Source organism: Podarcis erhardii (genome assembly GCF_964252035.2).
Source record: "Podarcis erhardii genome assembly, chromosome: 1".
Taxonomy (NCBI): domain Eukaryota; kingdom Metazoa; phylum Chordata; class Lepidosauria; order Squamata; family Lacertidae; genus Podarcis; species Podarcis erhardii.
In genome coordinates this window covers 92,164,079-92,186,468 of record NC_138497.1, presented here as the reverse complement: position 1 = coordinate 92,186,468, position 22,390 = coordinate 92,164,079, and the positions used below count along the sequence as shown (strand labels likewise).

Genomic DNA, 22,390 nt, shown 5'->3' with positions numbered 1-22,390 from the left:
AACTAACATAAAATAAATTACCACCCCATGATAAATGGTTCTATTAGCAATCCAGATTGTTAAACTCCGATAGAACAGAATGGAGGGAGCACCAGCCCATTCATTCTCCCTCCGGCAGATACCAAGTTGTAAATAGGTTATTTTGTGTGTAAATAACACATTAAAACTCAGCATTAGCTGTGTCTTTTGATAGAGAGGAAATTGTTCCAAATAAATAATCCCGGACAGGAATGTAAAATAAGCCAGATTTAATAGTGCATGCCTCCTGTAGCCGTGTTAAACATGACTAAAATGATAAACCCCAGAATATACTAATAGTAAACCATGCTCTGACATCAAAGTAATGAGGCCATATTTTTACCCAGCTTTAGAAATGCTAAAATTAGTCTTGACAGAGCTAGACATCAGGGGGGAAATGCTGCCAACGTAAACACCATCAATTCTCCAAGCTGGTATTTGTGTCATGAGGGGTGTGCATTATTGTGGGGTTCGGGGGGGGCATACTGTTAACGATAAGGCACTTGACACTTTCAATTAAGAGCTGAAACAAATATTTACAAACGTTCAACATTCATTAAATTTTCTAATTTGACCAGCCAGTTTTTAAAACAAGGTATTTCAATTTCAATTTTATATTTTGAATGTGATTCTTCTTTTACTTCAAAATATAAATGCTTTTAATATGGTATCTCTTGATTGTTTTGAGCTTGACAGAATTCACATATGAACTGTCAAATACTGATTACTACTACATATTAGCCATCAAATACTACTAAATACCAACCAGATACTGGTGAGTATGACATAGTGATCCTATTCAAATGGCTTTCAAAGTAAGTTTGAAGCCTAGAACCATATTGGCAGCGCTAGCAATGCCTTCTGTATGTCACCTACTTGGTTGGAGGTAGGTGATGGAGTATGCTTGCCCCAGTTACTCATTTTTCAGCTGTATTAGACAGTAAGGTTCCGTGGATAAGCCAGCTAGAATATCAGATGAAATACCTCTTGGCTTCTTTTGGTGGGAGTCTCTCAGGCATATTACAGCCCTCAACCAAGATCTGGGAAATGTTGCTGACTGACTACCATCACAATGTGGTGTTTGGACGCTACTGTTTCTAAACTTCCAATTACCTGAAATTTCAAGCTGTCATTTTATAATCCACACTAAATATTTCAGTGCATTTATACCAATATAAAGCATCAAGAGCTGGGCCTGGCTTTCCCTTAGGGTAGTGGGTGGTAAGCACAGCACTGTTGTACCATAGCAGTATTATGTGGTTGTTCAAAAATATGGGGCGGTATTATGCAAATGTTTTGTGCTAGTGCAAGGTGATTTCCTTCCTTCTCCCACCCCTGCTTGTCCCCTGCGCTGTCCACAAATCTGCTCCAGAGGACGGGGGGAACCCCAGAACAGATTCAGGGGGCAGGTAACGAAGGGGAAAACTTTCTGCTACACAAGGAGAAATCCTTGCATTGATGGAGCATTCACCTTAGAACTATGTTGAGTACAACCCATGGTGTACAGTTGTGTGGCTGGTTTTAATGGTTTTATCTTGTATTTGAGACATCTCTCAATAATGTTCTTTCCAGAGCTAGTAACATTTGTTGTTGTTCTGTTTCGTCAGTGATCTCTAAAAGGTTTCCCCCACTGCTCACCCCTTAACCGTTGTCCTGCATATTTGATGCTTTTACAGAAAAACAACAACTGGGAGGTTTCTTTTTGAACAGGTGAAATATAGACTTACACCTTTTGAAATTGTAAGTAGTTATAAAGAAGAAGAAGAAGAAGAGTTTGGATTTGATATCCCGCCTTTCACTCCCCTTCAGGAGTCTCAAAGCGGCTAACATTCTCCTTTCCCTTCCTCCCCCACAACAAGCACTCTGTGAGGTGAGTGGGGCTGAGAGACTTCAGAGAAGCGTGACTGGCCCAAGGTCACCCAGCAGCTGCATGTGGAGGAGCGGAGACGCGAACCTGGTTCCCCAGATTACGAGACTATTGCTCTTAACCACTACACCACACACCACAGAGATGGGAATCTTTCTCACTTCCCCTGGCAAGCCCATGTTATCTACCAAATAGCCAAGAAAACAAAGAAAGCTGATGGCAAGGGGGGGTGGGGAACTTTTCCTACATTCTTCTGTTCAGGGGACTATATAGTGTCAAAAGAATGAGGCAAAGATATATTCTGAAAAATATATTCTGAAACACAGTCTTGTCCAGCAATGAGAAATATTTTTGAAAGGCCAAAAATCAGCTGAAAAAGTTTATACAGCTGAAAATGCCACTTGTCACATTCCACCGGTCAAGTCTCAGCTAATTTGTTCCTTCATTTCCTGCTGTGAGAGGTCATTCTGTCCCAATGCAAGGAAAACAAGGAGTGGTTGGTGTCTAACCAGAGCAAGCAACAGTTCTCTGATTTTGCTGTGTGTGATTCCCTCTTACAACAGCAAATACCAACAAGTTCCCAGTCAGTTGTACAGAAATGTAGGGTTCAGTGAGCAATCCACAGCATACTCCCAGGCAGTTCTGGTTTGCAAAACCCCATTTTTACTAAAGTTAGGTTTCTCTGGGAGATACCCAATTAATGAGGCCCACAGGCCAAATGCAGCCCCCAGACCTCTCAGACTGGCCCTCTGTACTCTGCCCGAGCTATGCCCTCTTTTTGGAGCCAGAACCATTACTGGCCCTGCTTTGCATTCCCCTCAAGTCGTTTTACCTGGCTGGAATGTATCCTTCAACTGTCGTAGTATCTTTTGCTTGCCAGGATGGAAGGTGGAGAGTTGTGTGTCTGGCTACACTCACTTTTGCTACGACAACTATTTCTATGCAGCCTGTGCAAAATTGCTCCTGAGGCAATGTGAGCCCCTTGAAGTAAGTCATACTCAGAGTTGAGCCATTTAAATCAATGGACTAACTTCAATGGATCTTTTGGATATAATCCTCTGTTAATAAGAGTCTTTAGTTCTTTCAGGCTAGCCACTTTTCCCATATTCTTTCTGATTCACGTTAGTCACTATGGGGCCATCATGATCTGAATTCCTTTTATGCTTTTATATTAACTTTAAAAACACACACATACACACACACCCCTAAATTAAACAACAATCAGCTGTTTGGGTAAATAGTTTGATTTTTGCTGCAGGACAGTACAGGACAATAGCAAGATAAACCACAAAACCTGTAAATTATGGTGTTCTCTCCTGGAAGACAGAACATTTTGCATTCCCCTTCTGAAGATGAATTACTCTGTTCATTCCACACAGGCATCCAGGAAACAGCAACAACTGACAATCAGTACTATCTCTGGAGTTAATTTGAATGCAAAAGCCACATGCGTCTCAAAACAGGTCCAGGTTACTCTCTGTGAAGGCATGGGATCTGCAGTCTGTCAATTTCCAGTTGCTTTAACTTTCTAAGACCAAGAGCCCCAATAAACTCAGCATATTCACACATGAACATATGCCTCTGTTCATATTAAAACCTAACAGTCTAATGAAAAAGAGCCCCTGTTGCTTTCAAAGTGTGGGAAACAAAACAACAATGGAAAAAGTACCTCCTTGTGTCACTGCTGCTGCTGCTGCGGCTGCTCCTAAAGGAGTTGTTTTCTTCGTTGTTTCATTAAAACCATTGCCTTCCAGAAGGGCATTTTTCCCTTCTTTCTTTCCAGCAGCAGTTGAGGTGGATGTTTCCATCTTAGACATACATATTCAAGCTCCCCAGTCCTTAAAAACAAAGAAAAAAATAGCAGTTCAGACATTTCTTCTGTGAAAGATGCAAAAAAAACTGGATTCATGGAGGACGATTGATCCCATTCCAAAAAATAATTAAAAACACAAACATTCATAGATCTGTTTAATTGCTCACCAAGTCTTCGTTAAGCTATTGTAATTATTACCAGAAAGAGCATGAATCCCCAAAAGTGCCAAGCTTTCAACTTTAAAATAATAATAATAATTTAGAGTTTTTTGTAAATCTAAAGTTGCCTTGTGTGCCAGCAGCCAAGGTAAAAAGAAAAAGCTTTTGGTCTGGACTATTTATTAAAAATTGCATAGGTAACATCACTTAAGAATCTTAAAACATTTTATATCCTTCAATGGGGATTCTTTGAAAATTGTCCATTCTCAAAGCTTTCCGCACCCATAGCAATTGCATAAAATTGCAGGAATTAATGATATTAGTAAAGAAAATACACTTCTGGGAAACCACGTCTACGGATTTTGAGCTTAAATAAAATTTACTGTCGGTTTGTTTTGTTATTTTTATTTTACTTTAAAGGGAGAACAACAATGCACATGATTCTGCCAACTTTAAGCATTTTAGATCTTATAATTCAACTAAGGCTGTACTTTAACTTTCCCACTGAATGAACAGGACACAGCCTAGGACGTTTTACCACACTAGGCAAAACTAAAAATGCCGCTGTATATATGCACACATGAGGCAGCCAGGGGAGTAAAATGAGACAGACAGTGGTGAGTGGGGATGCAGTGGTGTAGCAAATCCATTGCAGCTGGGCAGATCTGCCACCTGAAGCAATTGCCTCACCCTGCTTCATGGGCTGGCCAACCCTGACAGGACAAATTTGCTTACGGTAACTTTGGCTGGATCCTCACGCCTTATACATTTCAGCATATGAGAGAGATGGCAGTACTAAATTATTATACAATGTGAAAAATTTTTCCGCATCTCAACATGGGGTGAAATTCAATGTCACCCTATTACAAATGTTTCATCTGCACAAGCATTCCAGCTTGGTCCTGCCTCTCCTCCCACTGTGTGCTGTTCTGGGGATTTTCCCAAACCCCTCAGAGTCAATTTCAAGAGACGTGAGGGGGTGGAGAGTGGGCAGGGTGAAGGCCCCCTGCACAGGTGGAATGGGAGTCCTCCGGTGAATCCTGCCCAGAAAACACAACCTTACACACACACAATAGAAATGGCAATGTAACTTCTTGAGTACGTATACTCATGGGTGTCTCAGGTGGGGGATACTGCCTCCCTGGAATCCTCAATGTATTTCTTTATTTTAACAGACACATGCACATCCACCAAGTAAATAAGAGGCTTAGAGTGATCTCTGAGGCCACTTATTGAGATTGGCTGCCAGACTTGGACTCTCTGCACTTTTCTGAAGGAGAACCTTCCTGGGCCAGATGAAAGCTTATTCTTCTTGCCTAATGATGCTGCTTCTGCAAATGTTAAAATAGCAACCGTGATGTAAACCTCAAAAGAGACAGTATCCAGGTTCAAGCAGGGGCAGGACATGGGAATATCCCCACTGACAATACCGAGGCAGCTACCAGCACTGTACAATTTGAAAGACAGAAAAAGACTAGCTATAAGGAACTACACTTCGAAAGAACTTATACAGTGGTACCTCGGGTTACAGACGCTTCAGGTTACAGAAACTTCAGGTTATAGACTCCGCTAACCCAGAAATAGTACCTCAGGTTAAAAACTTTGCTTCAGGATGAGAACAGAAATCGCGTGGTGGCGGCGCGGCAGCAGCAGCAGGAGGCCCCATTAGCTAAAGTGGTAACTCAGGTTAAGAACAGTTTCAGGTTAAGAACGGACCTCCAGAACGAATTAAGTTCTTAACCTGAGGTAGAATTGTACAATGCTGGACTCCTACAGAAAGTTATGACTTCAGGCATGATAGTATGAGTCGAAAAGCATTTTGCTATGCATTGCTTTCTAAATATTCTCCTTGGTTAACATACTCTGCTGTCATTACCTTTTATTCCCCCAATCAATAGTATGAGGAGCACAGGACATATTCATTACCAAAGTTTGTACCAACTACAAAGACTTCAATGAAGTTGCAAGAGAGTGCTCACAAAGTGGATGCCATAGAGGTTCTAACTTCCTTTCTGGCATGAACAGGAAAAAAAGGTACCAACTGAGCAGCAACAAACAACACCACTCAAAGTAATTCACTATAAAATGAAGGATCAACATAGGAAATGTTTTATTTGGGCTATTTGCACTAATTAAGAAATGCAGTATGAGATTAGATTATCACCCCCCGAACTTCAGAGCATGGGAAGTCACCCAAAAGATATATAATTTGGCATTGAATATTTGGCTTTTTTGATTGTATTATAATTTGGAATGTTTTAATGTGGTTTTTATTGGATTGTTAAAATGGAAAAATTAAAAAATATTGTATTAAAAAAAAGCAAAGTAATTCACTATATACTAAGCAAGGCGGAGTTGTCCTGATTTCCTTAATCAAAAACTCATGATTACAAAGGAACCATGCATGTCTTCAAATTTGTTAAACACTTCACTCTTTCTTATATTGAAGAGATAAAGAAGAAAGAGTCTTTTTCTTATTCATTTTCCCCCCCTTTTTCACACACAACTCTTAAGAGTCACATTTAAGCCAAGGACATCAGTAGTAGATTAGACATCCTTAGGACTGGAGCTCATTATGCTTCCTGGAAAGCACACAAAGTAACTCGGAATAAGTGAGACTTTCACTGTCAAGAGATGCAAAACTTGAGAGCACAATAAAAAGATGACACGGCTTTGCAATCTTCTGTGGTTTCTGGTATACCCACAACAAACAAACCCTAAAAAGATCCGAAGAGTTAACACCTGGATATTAGTTCCTAAACAATTAGCAAGCCTTCATAGAGGCCATTCTAACCTCCATATGAAAAGATATCAGCTCTTCTAAACAAGCCGTAAGATGTTGGCGCACAAATACGATTGCACAAGCTTCTCAGCTGAATATTTGTCTAAATGACAAATATATTTTCTATATTTGTGGTTAGTAGGCTGAACATACAAGATACGGTTATTGAGAAATTTATTCACCTCCTACTCCCATTTCTTTGTTTTTTGTTGTAGGAGGAAATTGAAAAGAAGTGAGAAAGCTGTTACGGGGTAGGTGAATCCTTGCATAATGATCTCAAGCCCCAGAGCATGAGAAGCTGCCTTATACTGAATCAGACCATTCATCTACCTAGTCCAGTATTGTCTACCCTGCAGGTTCCAGGCTGCTGTCATGACTAGTCCTACCTGAAGATGCTGCAGATGCAACCTGGGACCTTCAGAAGGCAAAGCAGATGCTCTACCACTGAGCTGCACCCCCAATTGTGTTTCTTCAAGTCCTTCACCATCAAGTGATTGCCAGGATTCATCCCCGACTGCTGCTGTAGGGGATGCAAAATTGCCTTAGAGTAGCATCTTTCAGTTTGGTCCTAAATGTGTTTATTTCAAGTAATGCTGAATAAGAAGAAAACCAAACCATCAAGGTTGGGCCATAAAGAATTGATTGTTCAGAGCTACTAACACACAGGCAGAATTATTTGTTAGTGCTATTGTTAATTTATTAGTTGGAGTATATACTTCTGGTTTTTCTGGTGTTATAAAACAAACAGAACAATTTTAATCTGTTTGCATTGTCCTTTGTTAGCCCTCTTGAGTCTCTTCTGAGAAAGAGGTGAGGTAGTTTTTTTAAAAAAACAAAAATAAATAAATGTATTCAGAACTATGTCCCACTGACTTTAGCAAGTGTGTGCAGGGTATGTGAATCAAGAAATAATAAAGTGATTATTAAATATTTGCATTTAACAGTTAAATCCTTCTCAAGTGCTAGACTGAAAGGAAATATATATATAAAGAATGTAGTCGCCTAATCTTTGGGATTTAAGCGACTTAGTATACATAAGTCTATAATTATTTGCTGATTTAAGGGTACTGGCTGACTGAGCAAATTAGAAAGGGAATACACGGTCTTTCACCTCTAGGTCATGGGGTCAGCAAGTCAGTAATGACCAAAAGTTCTTCCCAACTGACAGCCAAGTCCCACCGAAGAAGCAATAACTGAAAGTAATTAGAGCGATGGGCCAAGGAGTGACCCAGCTGCAATGAGGCTCAAACTGAGCCACTCTGCAGTCTGAAGGAAAGCAGCCAGTCACTGAGGCCTTCCACATACCTGTTTGTGTCGCTGAAATTATCATTGATATTTCACTCATCACAAAACCATATCAAGAATGGGAGCTTCAGAAATTACTTTTGGAAATATCAAAATCAGTCAAAATGTTTGTTGCCTGCTTATACTGTCAATTTTTTTAAGAGTCAATTTTTAGCATCCTGACCACAGCTATAATTATATATTATAGTTTATAATACTGGCCTGAAAGAGAAAGAGGAGGTGCAGTTGATATATTTGTGAGAGATCATTTTTTGCTAAACAATACTATCAAATCCATGTCAGAGTCTCTTAAGGAATAGAATGGGAGTTCAGATTTCAGATAATCATATACAGTGGTACCTCGGGTTATATACGCTTCAGGTTAAATAAGCTTCAGGTTACAGACGCCACTCACCCAGAAATATCACCTCGGGTTAAGAACTTTGCTTCAGGATGAGAACAGAAATCATGCTCCGGCGGTGCGGCAGCAGCAGGAGGCCCCATTAGCTAAAGTGGTACCTCAGGTAAAGAACAGTTTCAGGTTAAGAACGGACCTCCGGAACGAATTAAGTACTTAACCCGAGGTACCACTGTAATTCTGCTCACTGAAACTTCCATAGGCATCCCTGGCCACCTGATTGAAACAAAGTCCACCTGCCGGCAGAATGCTACCCAGGACAACAAGCCTGAACACAACCAGGTTCCCTCCCCCAAATTCTGGGCACATGTCTTGCTTTGCTTTTTTTATACTGGGAGAAGGAATACATGCCAACTGTTTGATGAAGCCTCCCAACCCCACGATTGGTGGCACCATGACAAGCATGCAGATTTCAATGAGACACTGCTTTTGAGCAGCCAGCTGACATGTCAAGGATTTTCCATTTCTCCTTTTCATGGCAGGACGCATCAAATGACTTTAAAATTGTTCATCTCGCCTGACATCTTGACGCTAAATTTGTGATGGCTTTATTAATAAAAATACTAAGGCAGCTTTATTATCAATCATTACATTGGCTAAATTTCTCTGTTACTGAAGAATGTACAAACTTCTCTTTTACAAAATCAGACCAGTCTACATTTCTGAGGATGCCAAATGTGTCTTTTTAATGAGGAATAAAGTTAGTTTTATTTAAAACAAAAACAAAACCTTTCTAACATCCCTCCTCCTACCACCCCATTGCTTTTTATGCACTCAGTCCTCAAGTTTTTCCACTGCTATATGTAAAACAGAATTTATAAACCCACTGATGGATTATCCCTACAGAGAGCCATTTAGCATGGGGGGGAAAATCCAAAAGGAAGCTTCATTGTATTTACTAGTAAAGGTAATTCAGAAGTAGCTACCTAGCAGAAGACCTCAGTCATTACTCAAAATAATAATAACAAAATCTTAACCACATTACCAATCCTGCTCAACTGCATAACTTTCTCTGCAGGAAGAAATCTAGGCACTTGATCTAGAGTGATTGTGGCATTTTGGAGCTGCAGTATATAAATCTGTTGTGATGCTAAAATATTCAGAAATGCCCAAGATCTCAATAAGGAAACTGCTTTATGATTTGCCCTGGATGACCCCAGCTATTTTAACAGCTGCATTATATATAATGAAAGAGAGAGATCCCAACGGGATTTCAAAGAAAACAACTCAGAATCACGTTCTGAGGAAAACAAAAGAGTGTTAAGCACAGCCCACTTGGTCTGCGTATAATGGCCAGAACTGTTTTCTGAGCACGGAAACAAATCACAAGTTTAGGGAGCAACAAGCATCCCAGGAAGAATGCATGTCATTTGAATTTGTCCAAAACAGCATGTGCAGCCTGCTTACAGTGTCTTTTATTTGTTTACAACATTCTCATACTGCCCATTCATGAAAAATATTCTAAGCAGTGTACAGAACCATGATATCTGAAACACAGCATAGACACAAAATCAGAACCAATTTAATTATTGCTGAAGTACAGCTAGTCTGACACTGCCCATCCCTCAGTATAGGGAAAGTTTTAACAAAGCTATGCTTAGGCATGGATGAATCCATACGTTTCCATTTCAACCAGCATACACTGGCTGCATCCATATAATTCTCCAAACTATGGAGGACTTGTTCTTTAGACCATGGTTTGGGGTATTATATTCCTACAGCCATTAGGTCATGTTGACAATACTTTCATGTGAATTTTGGAAAATATGACATATTCCAGGCCAACTTTATCTAGCTTTTTCAAGACATGTGAACATTCTGTGATTTTTTTAGCTCATTGTACCTTGTATCAAGACTAGACATGTTCCTTCCTCCAATGTGGATTTATTAAAAAGTATAATAAATTAGGGGGGGATTTTTTAACTATAACTCTCAGTGATACCAAAACAAAATTTTCATTGAAATATTAAATGAAAGGATGAGGCGTCTCTATTTCATTTGTTCTCTTCCAGGGGCTATTTATAAGAGGAAATGGCCTTGCCATACTTCTCTAGATTCCTATGAATAAAACAAAGTTCCAGCCAAGTGTTTTAACACTGACTCAATACAGTGACTGCTGTGCTATCTTTTGCAGCTCGTAAGATCCTGTTCCAGAACGAAATCCGTTTCTTCATCTCACTCTTCTGTGCAATGCCAGCTACACTGCAGAAGTAAAAACAAATCTAACTTGGTACAATGTAACAGAATCGTACCTCACAGATTTCTCTTAGCAGTGTCTACTGGGTTCCTCAAAACAGGACTCTTCTTTCTATTTACATATTAACAGCAAAGTGTACTTGCAAGGTGACCAGCACAATAGTCATATATGAAGAATGACAACCTCCAGCAGGGTCTTTTCCTCATGCAAAATAAAACAAATAAGGCATTGTGCTGGAGTATGTATGACTGGCAAGGAGATTAGTATGGAAAATGCTGTGATTTGGGATTGGTTTTCTAATGCCTAATCCCAGAAATTTGATTAGGTGGGAGAGTGGCTAGCCACATGGGCTTCAGTGGTCATTGCTTATTTCCATATTGCTGATTTTGAAACTCATAGAAAACTGTTCTTAACTTGGGAAATTTAGGTATTAAATTAAAATTTAGAGATTGAGATGGTGAGACTGACCACATGGCTTCAGGTAAATCTGTCAGTGTTTATTTCCAAACACCTTATCAGTGAAGCTTATAGATGGCTAAACTAACTTAGAAAATTTAGGTACCATTTTTTTATAAACAACAACAACACCCCTGAACCCTTACCATGCTTATGTATGCTGAAGGTTCTTATTGACTTCTTTGGGATTTGTTTGAAGGCTGCAGCCTTTGTTTTTTAAGAAGGTAAAGTATTCAATGCTCATTGACTCATCTGTCTCCCACAACAGTAAACAAGGTGAGTCAGTGGATGTATGATGATGCAAAGGGTTCTCCAATATGGCACCCACAGCCACACATGCGCCCAGAGGCTTCATGTGATGCCCACAGGATCACCCCCATTGTCTTTCCCTCTGATGAAATTAGGCTTGAAAGAAGCATTCTACATAGCTTCTATGTGTGGAGAATGTCCAAAATGGAGACTTAAAGTGGAAACCATATGTGGAGTCCATTGTGGACATCTTAATGGACACACAAACTGATTCCCACAATCCATCTGCCCTCTACAAGGCTGCTGGAATTAGCTGTATGCCAAAATGAGGCTACACCTTGAATCATGCACTGAATTGCAGCTTAGTGCTTTAGTCCAATCCCTCTCTGCAGCACTCCTGATGTGCTACTCACTACAGCAGGCAGGAGAGGTGCAGGATGACTGGCCCAGAGAGGGAAGATTCATCAAGAAATTCAAAGGTATACAATGGCAGTCTCCTCCAGGAAGCAATACAGCAACTGTAACTGAGGAGGATATAAGCTTTTGCATGTATAAAGAATACAAATATTGAATAATGGGGTGAAAGGCATGATGTCTAGAAAGTAGAGGAGCTCTTATGCAAATATCAGAGCCATATGTTGATCTGCAAGTTTATGTGAATAAGCAACCAAGAACAAACGAAAAGTCGCCTTAAGCTTGAGTCAGCAACTTCCAGCTGTGATCTTAAATTATATTTCACGTGCTGATTTGAACCTATAGCAATAAATCATCTCAACCTATGAGCAGACATAAAAAGGCTCAAGAGACAGACACAGATTAGGCCAAGGTCCTTGCCTAGACTTGCAGGCTTGGAAGGTGGGAGGGGGGACAACTTTTGCTTCTCTTTTTGGAGTTTCTTTGTTCCCTTGTTGGGAAGAGGTGAGAGGTTGTTGGGGAGGAGGGAGAACAGGGAGGCAGGAAAGGGCCTTTTTGTGATGGAACACGGGGAAAACCAAAGTCACACTTGTACTTTTAGAAGTATGCCTTAATCATAAAAGATTCTTCCCCTTCAAAATTCTTTCAAGCTGAACAACTGTCAAAGCAGAGATAGCCAAGGTTGCTGGCGTGTTTCTTGGAACTGAGGTCAAGATGCCTTGAAGAGATACAGCAGTGTGTTGCCTAGGACACATCAAAAATGATGTATCAAAGACCACTGGCATGCCACATATAGAAAACGTTCCCTGCAACAGATCCCAAGTATGAAATTCCTTCCTCTCTGGTGCCTACAGGAAGCCAAGCTTGAGTGTATTCTAAAGACATTTGGATATTGCTATTTGGGAGATATAAGTCCCTTCCTGATGCATCTCCCAGTCTTATGCAATGGTACCTTGTGAGCAACTTTCACTGTTGGTTTGGAATGGTGAAGTGGACCATATATTTGTCACCTATACACACTTTCTGGAGAACCTTGGCTTTCATTTCCAAAATACAGTGGTGCCTCGCAAGATGAAAAGAATCCGTTCCGCGAGTCTCTTCGTCTAGCGGTTTTTTTGTCTTGCGAAGCAAGCCCATTGACGGCTTAGAGGATTAGCGCTATTAGCGGCTTTTAGCGGCTTAGCGGATAAGCAGATAAGCGCCTTAGCGGCTTAGAAAAAGGGGGGGGGAACCCGCAGGAACTCTCAAGACATTTTCGTCTTGCGAAGCAAGCCCATAGGAAATTCGTTTTGTGAAGCACCTCCAAAACGGAAAACCCTTTCGTCTAGCGGGTTTTCCGTCTTGCGAGGCATTCGTCTTGCGGGGCACCACTGTACAGCAGGAATCTAGCTTTCCTTGTTGTAGACAGATGCATAGGAAATAGCAAAGGCACCATATGCTAACACCTCTGAAACTTGAGGGGATTGGGTAAAGTCTGGGAAAACCACGGAGATGAGGAACTTGCATGATCCTGCTTTCTTTCAACAGATGTAAAACTTTTCAGCTCTCTGAGGGAAAGGGCAGCAATCTGTGGTACAACTAAAGGAGGAAGTCAGCAATTCACTTAGTGGTGGTGAATATACTCTGCCTGTAACCCACGGTGGTTGGTGCTTCCCCACCCCACCCCACCCCAGAAGCCACAGCTCCCCCCCCCCCCGCTTTCCATGTTCTGGGTGTAGCAGTGGGTGAATGGCAACCACACTATGTTACTGTTTGAGGGAGCAGACCAGCAGGGATTCATGGGGAGGGCAGGCTCTTTGGTGTTTGTTCATTTATTTATATGGTTAATATAATGTGTGCTTTTAAGAGGATTCCTACCATCAAGCTGTGGAAGCTAGCCTCTGAAACCATGCATCATTATTACCAACCTCCCATTAAGCTCTACATTATTATGACAAGAGGCAACAGAGGATTCTCTCTTATTGCTCGGCTTGTGCAAAACTGCCTAGAATACCTGCTCAGGGCTTTGGACTGAAGGATTTCCCTGCATCTGGGAAATGGAACCATTTGCCCCAGAGGAGTTCTACTGACACTAATAGGATTCCCACAACAAGGGGCTGCATAATAGCAACTTTGTCAACCTAACTGAACACCCATCAGGTATAAAACGTGTGTGTGTGTATTTCCTCAAACCAAGGAGCTGACATTATTTTAACTGCTGTGCAATTGTCAACATGTGCTGAGTGTGTGCGCACATGCACACATGCATAGGGGGCTTATTGATTCCATTCTGAATGAGCTTAAGATTTCAGACAGTGAAATGCTGTCAGATCGCCATGCATCCTGCATATCAGGAATTGGGACTGGAATCACGCACTGTTTTTAAAAGCATGGGACAAATGGGTTGCACCTTTTCCGCTTCCCAATGGCAAATTGTGCTTATGAAAGAAAAGGTTTGCCCATCACCTCCAGACAGTAAGCAGAAGGCACCATTCCCATCCAAAATACTACACTTAATTTGTTATAGAAAACTTTTCACTACACTACGTTTATAAATGTTCCTTTCCCACATTTACCAATACAAACTTTATGTGACAACAGAGATGTTGGACCAATGGCCTCAAGAAAAATTGGGTAATCATAGAAGACAAAGAGACATGAATGAGGAAGAATAAAAAAATTCCTTCCAGTAGCACCTTAAAGACCAACTGAGTTAGTTCTAGGTATGAGCTTTCGTGTGCATGCACACTTCTTCAGATACGAATAAATAATACGACAAAGTTGGTATCTGAAGAAGTGTGCATGCACACGAAAGCTCATACCTAGAACTAACTCAGTTGGTCTTTAAGGTGCTACTGGAAGGAATTTTTTTATTTTGTTTTGACCATGGCAGACCAACACGGCTACCTATCTGTAAATGAATGAGGAAGGTTGTTCAGGACCATCAGAAGTCATGGCTCATCATTGCAGTTTTTAATATAGTTAATTAGTTAATAAATGCCTCAAAAGAGTTTCTTCATAAGAACATTTTTCAGCACTTAGGCCTCAATCCTGCTCTCCCCCAGAGAACACAGTGCAGAGTATTTGCTATAGGACCAGCATGCAGCTGTACCCAGTGACCAGGCCTTTTTCTTCCAGTCAGTCATACCTCAGGTTGCGAATGTGATCCATGCGGGAGGCACATTCACAACCCGCAGCATTCACAACCCACAGCACTGCGTATGTGCATACGCGTGATGCGATTTGGCGCTTCTGCACATGCACAAGCGCCAAAACCCAGAAATAACCCATTCCAGTACTTTTGGGTTCGGAGCTGTCTGTAACCCGAAAATGCGCAACCCGCAGCGTTCACAACCCAAGGTATTGAATCCTCCCAAGACCTCCAAGTCACCTTCTATCACCCAGCAAACCACATTCCTGTGTCCTCATGAATGGCTCTACTTTTGCTTGAAAGTCCTAACTGCAAGAAGATTGACCTGGATGAGAATATCTATGACTGGGGAGCTTGTGATGGATCTATCTTATACAATTATTACAGCAATCAGAAGAAAAGGTGATTTTATCACAGCTGTTCTGAGGCATCAAGTGATGGGGGAAGAGCGGACTGGAAGGAAAGCCAATGAAGAGGAGGGTTCAGTATTCTTAATACGAGATGATTCTTGCTTGAACAAAAGTTTTAACATAGGGAAAAGAGAAGAAAAGGGTGTGGCAGGAGTTGTCTAGAAGTGGGAGGAAGAAGAGATGGAGCAGGAGAGGTCCAATACACAGTATTTCATAAGCTCAAAAAGCTTATTTTTCAGTAGAATTGTTCAAGAAGTAAGGTATTTGTGTGCAAACGCACACAGGTGCCTTCACTTACTTGCACATAAAAGGAGAGTATTGGGCCAGAGTATTATCCCTCATAAAAGATCTCAATTTGGCCCATTATGTAATTGGATCTGTTCACCTCATGAGCTGTTCTGTTCTGAGGCTAGGAGTTCTGTCAGTATTTCCATTACACCCCTCACACATAAATACATACCTCTGTTCAAACAAAAACCCAGAACAACAGCCCTGGAGGGCATTTTTCCAACTTAATGCAAAGTTGGCTAAAAGCCATTTGGCATCTGATCCCAAGTCATTATAACAGTATTGCAAACTAGCTGAGCCCCCTCCCTCCTTCCTCATTTAGTCTTCATTTTACCTCATACCAGTCAAATACCCTGGGAGCCTCTTCGGCCTATGAGACATTTCATCCTGCATTCTAGAGGGGACAATAAGAATAGTAAAAACAGATATTTCACAGTTGGCAGAGACTGCGTCCCTTCTGTGAAGTCTCCTTAACAAGCTGTTGGAATTACAGCCAGTGCCACATATTTGCTGCAGCATTATTTGTAACTGATTAGGGAACAGTTTTAGGATGGGATTGTGCAACCTGTGAACTCCCAGGTCAAGTGCAGCCTTCCAGTTATGTTACCAGGTTGACAAGCTCCCTTATTTGCAGTCTCAGGCAGGAAGAAAACCCAAGGGACTTACTGAAGTTCTAGTGGGCTAATGCACGTCGCTAGAGGGCTGCATTCACCTTGGGGGAAGTAAGAGTCAGAACTTCTGCACCACATGCCTATACTTTAGGCCAGGGGCAGAGGAAGGGGGCAGGGGACGGTCCGCCCTGGATGTCATCACTGGGGGGGGTGTGAAATTCGGCACGCTGCCTGCCCGCAACTCCCAAGCTTGCCCCAAGCCATCAGGGGAAGGGATGGAGCTGCGCCGCCTTGCTGGTGACCTTTTCCCCATCCCCCTTCATTTTGACAGCTCAGGGGAGGCTTGGGAGTCATAGGCGGCGTGCCGTTGCCCCCCACTCCCGGGCTGCTTCCGGGGGGGATGCCTCCCCCGAGCTGTCAGAAGGAAGAGGGAAAGGAGGAAGGCTGCTGGCAAAGTGGCATGCCTCCCTCCCTCCCCCCCCCCGCCCAGGAAGCAGCCCACCATGGGTGGCTCACTCCGACTCCCTGGGCATCTTGCCCCTGGGACACTTGCTCCCCATGGCCCTGCCCCTGGGTGCACAGCATGTGCCAACGCAGCTAACTCCACCTCTGCTTTAGGCTTTCTCACACTACTGAGCTCTCAAAAGTCTTACTCATAAACAAGGCCTTTTCTGTGGTGAACCAACATCTTTGGGAAAACCTCCCTAAGGAAGTCCACATGCCTCCTTCTTTGCTTGCCTTATTTCTTCAAGTCTGCAACTTGGTTAATTTTGGTGTGATCCTGCTGTGATTCTACTTCACACTTTTTCAGAGTGTGTTTTGGTGGGCCCAGAGAACCCTTTTGGCCAGATTGAGGAGGGGAAAAGAGGAGATACACATCCCGGGGGGCAAAACTGCAACCTGCATAGGGGCAAGAGGTGCACCACATCACTTGCTTGGTGACTTCTTACATGTTAGCTGGGCTTCACTCATGAGAAGTTCTGGTAAGAGGAACTTGGCTGGAACACCACAATTTCCTATGCACCTTCTCCAGAATGACCCTAGGAGCCAATCCTCAGTGACTGTCTGATGTGCCCTTTCACTCTGATGAGCACAAAGATGCCTTCTTCTCAGTGGCTAAAAAGCTCCCCTTTTGTGTTGATTGGGTGGGTCTATGGCACTGGGAACGCGGAACATACCTACACCTGTAGAGTGCAAGATGTCTCAACTAGTACCAAATACACTGTACAAGTCATATCATAATAAAGATCCTATCTAGTCATAGCAATATTACTCTTTCACAGCTGATGCCCTCTTAAAACTATTTCCAGAGTTAAACCTTGTATACCTAATGTAAATGATATGGAATATAATTATTAAATGTTGTCATTTTTTGGAGGAAAATTAATTAGCATGAGCTGGAGCCGTCTTGCACCTGTTTAAGCAGTGTGTGTCTCAATTAAAATTAAATTGCAGCAGATTCAATCACAGGAAGCTAAAGCTGATGAACTCAAAAAACAGCCTGACTTGTTTTCTACAGGTGCCTGAAAGAGGAGTGAAGCAGCAGACACAGAAGGGGAAAGTGGAAGTGAAACAGAAATACAAATAACTGGCAGAAAAGAAAAGAAAAGAAAAACAAATATTCACACGCACTGCCTTGCCCCCTGCAGTCGATTTAATTAATAAATAAAATATAAAAATTGAGGGTGTCAGGGCCATGTGACGTCAGCACGCCATGGAATGTGCTGATGTCATGTGTGCATGTTGTGGGGCATGCTGACGTGTCATGCAGACACCCTGTGGCTTTGCCCGCATTACGTGAGCACACTCCACAGTGTGTGCACACAGCCAGTGTGAAACTCTGAGAGGATCCGGCCCCTTAATTTAAAATATTTGGGGGGGCTGGCCCTCCGCTCACTTGGCACCCCTGGAAATATTTATATAGACTGTTGCCATGGGGTAGGGGCCTTGGAACTTCCTCAGATTTGTTAACCCAATGAAGGGGTTAAGCTGAAGAAGCAGAAAACAGCCCTATTTTCATCTCAAACGGAGATTGTGTAAGTGCAACTGGGGACCCTGGCTCAGCTTTTTTTAGGGGCTCCCAAAGCCTATGGTTTGCTGCATGCAATCTGAGTAACCCAGTCTGAAGTCTGCTCATGACGAAGTTGGTCAAATGCCAGGACCCAATGCAGGTGGTGCTGACCTTCCTTCCTTTTCCTCTTCCTTGTTTTAGATATTCAGGGTCCAGCACTGAGAAGAGAATCGCCAAACATGGTGGATGCAGCTGCCATCTTCATTGCTACCCAGTTCCCTCAAGCCTTGTGTTGCACACTATGTCAGAGCCCAGAGACATTCTGAGGAAATGAAGATGGTGATGGCTGCAGCTGCTCCATCAGCATTATCCTGGAATGACTGCCAGATGTCTGGAGTTGCCCTGCTTCTCTGTTCCTGCCCTTACATGCCACCCATTCCCACTTTGGAGTGATATGTAAGGGCTTGCTCAGAGCCCCTCTCAAACCTGATGCCAGTCCCAAGAGTAACACCAAGCACCTTAACACAGGCATAGGCAAACTCTGCCCTGCAGATGTTTTGGGACTACAACTCCCATCATCCCTAGCTAACAGGACCAGTGGTCAGGGTTGGTGGGAGCTGTAGTCCCAAAACATCTGGAGGGCCGAGTTTGCCTATGCCTGACCTAACACAATACACACAATACACAGCTGAAGTTGTGTAGGACTGGTTAACCAATACACCATTGTTATCTCAGGTGTGCAGAGGATGTTGCTTAGCAATCGAACATTTTCACAATCTACCTGTGGAGTGTGTGGGCTTGTAAATATGTGTTTGCGCCTGCATGTGTCATTTCTTAAGGGAATCTTCCTGAACAATTTTCTTTTTAGCAATTGTGATAAAACATCGCCGAGGGTCAAGTTGCTACATTGAAACCAGCGTTTGCTAGACCAAAGCAAACCACACTGCAAGACCTCTGCTGGGAAAGCAGGCAAATCAAAAGCAGAGGTTCTTGGAACATCTGAAATCAAGGCTAGGAAAAGAAACCACATCTCCTGTAATTTTGCATTATACATATCCCAACAGTATCATTTTTATATTCCTAGAAATACTGATGCTGTCCTCTCTTATGTGGCACAATGGACCATATCCCATTGAGGAAAATCTGGAGCAGGGGTGGCCCTGCAGGTATTATTCACCTCTCATCAGCCCCATCCAGCATAACCAATGGCCAAAGATGATGGGATTTGTCACCCAGTAACATCTGGAAGGCCACAGCTTGGCCATTCCTGGTCTAGATGCTGTGTTGTCCTAGGACAAAAAAGAAAAATAACAATGCAGCAAATGAGCTGCTTCTAAGACAGCATGTGTTAAGAACATAAGAAGAGCCTGCTCGATTAGGCCAATAGTTCAGCATCCTCTTCTCACAATGGCCAACCAGATGTCTATGAGAAGCCTGCAAGCAGGACCTGAGCACAGCAGCACTCTGCTCACTTGTGATTCCCAGCCACCGGCATTCAGAGGCATACTGCTGCAGCGGACGGAGTGCATAGCCATTGCTGCTAGTAGTTATCAATAGCCTTATCCTCCATGAATTTGCCTCATCCTCTTTCAGTCATCTAAGCTGGTGGCCATCTCAACTTCTTGAATCTCAGGGGCAGGGGGAGGGGACCACCAAAAGTACCCCATAAGAAAATCTCGGTGTTTTAGGTGGAGCCTAAAGAACCAGGTGGTCCTTAAGGTTTGTTGTTTAGTCGTGTCCGACTCTTCGTGACCCCATGGACCAGAGCACGCCAGGCACTTCTGTCTTCCACTGCCTCCCGCAGTTTGGTCAAACTCATGCTGGTCAGTCCTTAAGGTACTTGAGGGCTAAATTGCTTAGAGCTACCCCCCCCAAGAGGTAGTGATGCCAATCTTTCAGCATTGTTGGGAGAAACTTAACGATGGCTGGGCCAAAACCAGTGAATTATAAATTCCAGGCTAGGGTTACAGGGTTTCAGTAAAACAATTTTCCTGGGCATCATTTGGGCCTACTTTGACTAATTCAGGTTATACTGTAATTAACTGGCCATTTGCAGTTTCTGCATCATACCCCCATGTCTGGTTGCTCTTTTAAAAATCTGTGGTAGAGTTGGACTCCCCAAAGTGCTTTCTTTACACACCATCCATCTTACCCCAAAGCACTAAATATTCCACAAACTCTGATTCAGCCCACTTAAACTTATCTTTCATTGCATCACATTACTTGGTCTCCATTTAGCTGTCACAAAACCATTTCCTTTCGTCTCTGAATTAATTACAAGGTGCCGAGATTTTTCAGTGCCAGTGCCACTTCCATACTTGAGGCTCCCTGCAAAGCCGCTCATGAAACACTCAAGGTGAATCACACACTAATATCTGGAAAGGGGGGAGGAGAGGGAAAACTGGTGGCACGGCATTGAACACAGTGGATCAAGTATCAGCAACGGCAAAGCACATCTCCTACCAAGAGAGGCACAGGCCCCTGCGTGACTCAAAGCCAATACGGCCTTTGAGCTCAGTTCAGCGCTAAGCTGATCTGCTAAAATGATTCATTAATCTGGGATAAAGGTGACAAGGCAGGAAACATCACTCAGTAAAGAATTTGACGTGATATAATGCAGATACAGGTGTGGGTGTTGGGAATCACTCCAACATGCAACCCTTTTCTGCCCTGAGTTCTAATTGCTAGGTTATTTTAAAAGCTTACTCTTTGGGGTGGGAGATTAAAGGCAGACTTTCTGGAAATAAATCCACTGCTGACACCTTTTTGCTCTGCCACTAGTTATTTGTATAAGAAGCTACCTTCTACTGAGTCAGACCAATGGTCCATCTAGCTAAGTACTGTCTATGCTGACCAGCAGTGGCCCTCCAGGTTTTTCCAGCCCTACTTGGAGATGTCAGAGATTGAACCTGGAACCTTCCACACAGAAGACACTCTGCCACTGAACCACATCCCAAGATGGCAGCAGATGCCTACAACGCCTGCTGTGAATGCTTTAGAGTGGCAGCCACTTGTCCATGGTGTCCAGCTAGGCCATGAAGCTCTCCTTGGATGACCCTGGGCCCATCACTATTTCCCAGGTGAACTCGTGTTCTAGGTGTGACCCTGGTCTGTTTGGAGGAAGGATGAGATAAAAATGGGATTTTAGATGTGCGGGAGATGGAAAGGAGGCCTTTTCCTGACCCCAGCCAAGTTGCAACCAGGATGAGGGAGGGTCAGAAGGAAGGGCTGGTAGTGTAGTGCAGCAAAGTGTCTAGTCATCCTCCACCTCCAAGAAGATGATCAGGTTCCAGGGATGGGGAACCAGTGAGCCCTCCAGATGTTGGATTACAGCTTCCATCATCCTTGGCTATTTATTAAGCAGTGCTAACTGGCGCCTGATGGGCCATAGGTTCCCCATCCCTGATTGAATCAAATGTAGCACACTAACATTCTGGGCACCTATCAAAGACCAGTTTGTGAACCACTGATTTAATACAGGTTGGCCCACACAGAACTAGCACAAGTTAATCACCAGAAATAGGTGGGCCAGTCTTTGACTGACAGGGCAGGAATCAAGAGCATTCTGTTTAAAAAACATTGTGAAGATGCCAAGGAAGAGATTCTAAGCTTTATTAGAGGAAGGAAGAAGGACTTTTAAGAAACTCTGTGATAGGTGAAGCAAAAACCAATTAAGCTCCCCGCCATGAAACCCATTTCTGGTATTCACTGCATTCCCCCCAGGAGGGAAACAACTGACCATAATCCTTTGGCATTTTTGAGTCAACAATACTAATATTCCTTCCTCCCAAACACTGAAAAGAAGCTTCTTCTCTGCCAGAATAAATCCAGTTACTGTTGTCCAAGCCACCATCTCAGCATACACTTCCTTCAATCTTCGTCAGTATAGGAGAGCAGGCATACCAAGAGAGAGAAGAGCCAGAAAAGATGGTGCCATGGGCTGCATACACCCCCATATGTTTAAAGCACCTTCCCACAAGAATTGTAGGGACTGTAGTTTGTTAAGGGTGGTGGGAATTGTTGTTATGTGAGGGGTAAACTACAGTTCCCATAATTCTATGTTGGGGGGTATGTGTGTACTGTGTAGATGCAAGTCACATGGGCACCCAGAAGCTAAATATTTGAGAATCATCAAAGAGAAGGAAATATACCCCCAGTGTTCCAGGTAAATGCTGATGTTGAAAATTGAAAATTGGTATTAGCGTCCTTTAAAGTGTGTGCAGTCCTCTTATGTCTATAAATACAGCCTGCAGGAAAATATACAGCTGTTTGCTTTGAGCTTGT

General features: G+C 42.8%; 1 protein-coding gene across 1 annotated transcript in view; it reads right to left on the bottom strand.

The window, feature by feature from the left end:
* The window catches only part of GLI2 (GLI family zinc finger 2), a 199,071-nt gene that overhangs the window by 149,315 nt on the left and 27,366 nt on the right, over window positions 1–22,390 (bottom strand). Inside the window, exon 2 of the mRNA XM_081852582.1 lies at window positions 3,555–3,723. Within this exon, the coding sequence (XP_081708708.1) occupies window positions 3,555–3,702 (148 nt within the window). The 5' untranslated portion in view covers window positions 3,703–3,723. The remainder of the gene's footprint in view (window positions 1–3,554; window positions 3,724–22,390) is intronic.